Here is a 5,477-nt window from a genome sequence, read left to right on the forward strand (position 1 = left end):
GGTGTCCACAGCCATTCCACCTGCCACACGGACTGGACTTCCAATGGCGTGTCCACCTGTTTTTACTCGCAACACTTAAAGCAGCAGCGTGGGCCAAGCTCTCCCACACCACGACCCCTCTACCTATTCCACATGCATGTGACTGTCTATCCAAAGGGAATCTGAGTTCCTCAGGAAAAAAGCATGGTTTCTTCTCTCCTAGATTTCTTTCTCTTTTTTAAATATATTTTTATTGATTTCAGAGAGGAAGGGAGAGGGAGACAGAGATAGAGACATCAATGGTGAGAGAGAATCACTGATCGGCTGCCTCCTGCACGCCCCCTACTAGGGATCGAGCCTGCAACCTGGGCATGTGCCCTGACTGGGAATGGAACTGTGGCCTCCTGGTTCATAAGTCAATGCTCACCCACGGAGCCACCATTGGGTTCTTCTATATTTCTTACAGTGCCCTAGGGTATGCCTGGGTACACACAGCAGAAACTAGAACATGTTCAAAACTGAATGTTAAATCTCTCTGTCTGCCCCTCCTCTTATAATAAAGACAGATGGCTTTCTACAACAGGCTGCTCCGATATTCACTAAAAAGAATGGAATAGTTCTTAATGTTAGATCAATTTCTAAAAATAAACTGTAATTTTCATCGTGGATCACAAAGCATTGACTGTTATTTTAAAGGAAGAAAGCCAACTTAGTTCTTCTGGACAGATTTCAAAATTCTAGTATAAAATTAACCCAAAATATCTGAAGTGAATATTGAAGCTGTTATAAAGGAAACGACCTGCCTCCTTAAATTACCGACCTTCCAACCAAAACTTACTACTTATCCCTGTGCCGTAATCCAACTCACACATTCCTGTTCCGCTTTCGAGAACTGAAAGAATAAATCCTTTTGATTTCAGTATCCCCTGGTGTTTTAAAAGTTTTCCATTTAATACATATATTGTTGCCCATTTTATTGCTAGGTGTGATATTGTAAGTACTATTTCAAGGGTATAATTAGACACCAAAGATGAAGGTGGTATGAATCTAAAAAGTTTCTTTTTAAAAATGTACCCTGAAAATGTATTCATAAAATGAACAAAATAAGTACTTAATGAACACTTGTAGCTGAAGTCCTGAGAAATGCTGGAATTTGGGCCTTCCCATATTAATGGTATCTTTGTTCTTAATTCTGTGTGATGCTCACAACAGCTCTGAGTCCAAAAAGAAGTCTAAATATTTGTGAATCATTTAATTACAAAGGCCATTCCACTACTGAATAGCAATACTTAGGAAGAAAGGAATTTAAAAGTGAGTCTTAGTGTTTTCATAGCATTCAGTAAACCTTCCGGGCTAACTATATGCCAGGTTTTGTACTGGGCCTGAGAGATTCACAGATTAACGACAGGACATAGTAGCCTACTCGACGCTTTACCAGAATGCTTTAAATTTCTGGCTTTCTCCTCAGAATTCTGATACTTCAGTTCCAGTTCTTTTTTATCTTCTTCTAGCAGCTCCAGTTGCTGTTTGAGGTTGTGTATCTCTTTGTGGAGTGCTTCACTTTCTAGTTGTTCTTCTAATTCTTTGACCTATAAGTTATAAACAGACTTTTACGGAGTGTTAAAGTTTCTCCTGTGTCCAGGAAAATAAAGGAAAGAAAAATGTTTCCCATTTACTTTGCAAATTCATAGCAAAGAGATTCCAATCCATTTTAAAAACTATAGAAGTTCTGGGACACAGATAACACTTAAAATCATTATCGACTATTTGATTCAATATGAATTTACCGGACACCTATATCCCAGAGAATTTAATTTTTAATGTTGGAGTCAAAACATTTCCTTTAAAACAGATGAATACATTCATACCCATTTTCAAGGACCCCTAGGAGCACAAGTTAGTAACAAGCATCAAAAACCTTAAAAGAAGAAGCAGAAAGTGAAGGTGGAGGAGGAGGAGAGGGAAGGGGAAGAGGCAGAAGGCTCTCTGATTCAGTAATGCTACTTTTAGAATTTGTTTTAAAAAAATAATAAGACAAGTGTTCAAATATATTCTCTAAAGTATTCTTTGTAACAGGGAACAATTGGAAATAACCTAAATGTTTGCCAATATTATTGATTTAGTAAATTCTGGTGTGTTCATTAAATGAATTACTATGCAACCATTTAAAATCACATAGCTCACTATATACTGACATGGGAAGACATATTAATAATTTTAAAAGTAAGGTTACAGAACAGTATGCATGGTATGATTCCATTTAAACTGTATTCATAAAAGTATATATTTACCTAAAGTATAGATAAGCACCAAAATATGAGATTCTTGGGTAATCTTAAATTTCTTTAACTTTTTCTGTATTTTGTTTATTAGAAGGAACATGTTATCTTTATAATTGTAAAAACAATACAGCTGGGTTTAAAAATCGCTGGATCTCCAAGTGGCCTAACAGACAGGTAAGATATACTTTATAAACCATGTACATGAAATATTAACCAGAATATCTGTATGGTGTAGTATTAAGTTTTAGAAGTAATGACTGCTATCATTTCATTCGTAACTTTTATCTGATCTTCAGCACTTCTCCCCTCACCTCAACAAAGTACATATATAACAATTTAGTCCCACACCTCAGTTCAATTCAATAGATTCTAGATATGCACTATTTACTGAATGAGTTAACTGCAAGTAGCAGGACTTTTCCAGAACCAAAAAAATTCTAGGATAAGCTAAATAAAAATAGCATTCTTTTATTCTCTATTTAAAATGCTCTTCCTGCCTATGGAGACTAAAAAGATTATTTCCCTCCCATCCTCTATGCATATACCAGCATCTCCTATTTTTTAATATATTTATTTTTATTGATTTCAGAGAGGAAGGGAGAGGGAGAGAGAGAGAGAGAGAAACATCAATGATGAGAGAGAATCACTGATCGGCTGCCTCCTGCATGGCCCCTAGTGGGGAACAAGCCCATAGCGCGGGCATGTGCCCTTGGCCGGAATAGAACATGGGACCCTTTAGTCCGCAGAGCCACTGAGCCAAACCAGCTAGGGCCCAGCATCTCTTATGGGGGGAGAGGGGGGGAGAGAACGGGAGGGGAGGGGGGCGGGAATCAACTCTACCTCATGTCCAACCTTTTAAAATCTTCTGAAATTTTCAAGGATAAATGTCAATATTGTTCCTTAAAGAGACTTTGACAAATGATCGTGAGTAGCAGCTAACATCCTTCCCTTCACAAACTAGGTACACTGTAAGCAGTCTAAATATTGACATAATTTTTCTGAAGCGGTTTCTTTCACTTGAAAGCCATTGTTCTATCTCTTGGCCTCTCCCCATCCTCCACCCCCCTCACCTTGCCACGCTGACTAACCTTTCTGCCCAGCACACCCAGGTAGGCGGTGCTAGCTGGACCGGCTCTACTCAAACGGAAATAACCACTTAGGAAGTCTTTACACATACACATTGGTGCAAGTTTACAAAATCAGACATTTTCTCCAAGCGAACAATCACTACCAACAAGGGCTTTTCCTCCCTGTTTGAGTAAAACCTATCTGCCCTCCCACAGGCTCTCGGAGACTAATACTCTCCAGGCGCACACAGTCTCCCCAAAACGCAACCAAAGGGTGCGTTCGATGCGTTACCCAAGCTCTTCTCCAGTTGTATCTCTTTCCCGCCCTTCTTCTGTCCTTTGGGACAATTTGAAGTCTACAGTAATGCACTATACATTTTTGCTGGCCACTGAATTAAATTCATTTGGTAGTTGTTGTTTTTCTAAAAGATAAAAAAGACAGACTTGGTAACTTAGTAAGGCAAAATGTGGAACTCTAAGTGACCAGACCCACCTCTTCTCTCTCTCTCTCTCTCTCTCTCTCTCTCTCTCTCTCTCTCTCTCTCTCTCTCTCTCTCTCTCTCTCTCTCTCTCTCTCTCTCTCTCTCTCTCTCTCTCTCTCTGTGTGTGTGTGTGTGTGTAGATTCCAGAAGAAAATCTGTACCTTTTGTTGGTGCTGGATCCTCTCTCCCTCAAGGAGCTGGGTGAGTTTTGCGTTTTCATCCAATGCTTTCAAAAGCTGTTGGTCGGGAACAGAGCTCTGTAGCAGCAGGTGGCTTTGTCTCTTTAGCTTGTTTTGTTCAATGAACATCTGCAGAAGTTAATTACGAACATGTATATACCAGTCAATCTCACATATCTCAACAGAAACTTGAGCAAAAGGAAAGTGATGGAGTTTTTATCAAAATTTTCTGAATGCTACAGAGTCTAATGGTTTTAGAAGTAAAGGTTGCCATGATTTCATTCATAACTTTTATACAATCTTCAGAACCTTTACCCTTGCCCCAACCAACTATAATAACTGAGCCCTACATGTCCATTTTTAATACTGTATTATGGCTTTAAAATCCATTAATACTAACAGTAGTAGTAGTATTACTGGAACAGAGGCTGTTAGCTGATTCTTCTAGACTAGGGAGGCTCAAATTCCTGATGCATCACCATCTTGACTTGGAATTGCTGTATCCAAAATGGATGGTCACATTTTTGTTTTTTATTTATCATCATTTTTTAATATATTTTTATGGATTTCAGAGAGGGAGGGATAGAAACTACAATGATGAGAGAGAATCATTGATCAGCTGCCTCCTGCACGCCCCCTACTGGGGATGGAGCCTGCAACCCAGACTTGTGCCCTTGACCAGAATCGAACCCAGGATCTTCAGTCCGCAGGCCAATGCTCTATCCTCTGAGCCAAACCAGCTAGGGCACGTTTTTGTTTTTTTAAATGGACAAGTAGGAGTAGGAGTGGGGAAGGAACTTACATTTTCCACTTTACACATTTGAGAATTGTTTGTATTTTACAAGGCGCATATGTATCTATTCCTTTTGTAATTAAATATATAAAGTAAATGAACTTTAAAATTTCACTTCTAAGTCTCTAGACCAGGGTTGGGCAAACTTTTTGACTCGAGGGCCACAATGGGTTCTTAAACTGGACCGGAGGGCCGGAACAAAAGCATGGATGGAACGTTTGTGTGAACTAATATAAACTCAAAGTAAACATCATTACATAAAAGGGTACGGTCTTTTTTTTTTTTTTTTAGTTTTATTCATTTAAAAGGGGCCGGACCCGGCCCACGGGCCGTAGTTTGCCCACGGCTGGTCTAGACAGTAGGCTCAAAAGGGCAGAGATCCTATTTGCCTTCCTCACCATTATATTCCCACTGTCAGCAGTGTCTGGTTTCATAAGATGTTTGCTGACTGCACGAAGCACAAAATGCAAGACAGCAGTACATCTCATTAAACTAAGTCATGTAATCTTTTAGCAGCAGTTATCTGTTAAAAACCTGAGAATTTGTAAACCATTAAAAAGGGAAGATATACTGCTTCTAATCTAGCTTTATCTTAGAAAACAGTTCTCTTCTCGCTATTGTGCAGGTCAAATCTAGATGCTGCGAAATCACTGCGCACCACGGCGAGGATTTATGCTAGGGGGACATAAATCCCC

At 39.3% G+C, this 5,477-nt stretch overlaps 1 protein-coding gene across 1 annotated transcript in view; it reads right to left on the reverse strand.

The window, feature by feature from the left end:
• Positions 1-5,477, reverse strand: part of SHTN1 (shootin 1) — a 95,398-nt gene that overhangs the window by 38,587 nt on the left and 51,334 nt on the right. Inside the window, exons 9-10 of the mRNA XM_006754949.2 lie at positions 3,972-4,118; positions 1,415-1,568 (exon numbers count right to left, since the gene is read on the reverse strand). Of these exons, the coding sequence (XP_006755012.1) occupies positions 1,415-1,568; positions 3,972-4,118 (301 nt within the window). The remainder of the gene's footprint in view (positions 1-1,414; positions 1,569-3,971; positions 4,119-5,477) is intronic.

This window comes from Myotis davidii, unplaced genomic scaffold, assembly GCF_000327345.1.
Source record: "Myotis davidii unplaced genomic scaffold, ASM32734v1 scaffold72, whole genome shotgun sequence".
In the NCBI taxonomy this organism is placed as follows: domain Eukaryota; kingdom Metazoa; phylum Chordata; class Mammalia; order Chiroptera; family Vespertilionidae; genus Myotis; species Myotis davidii.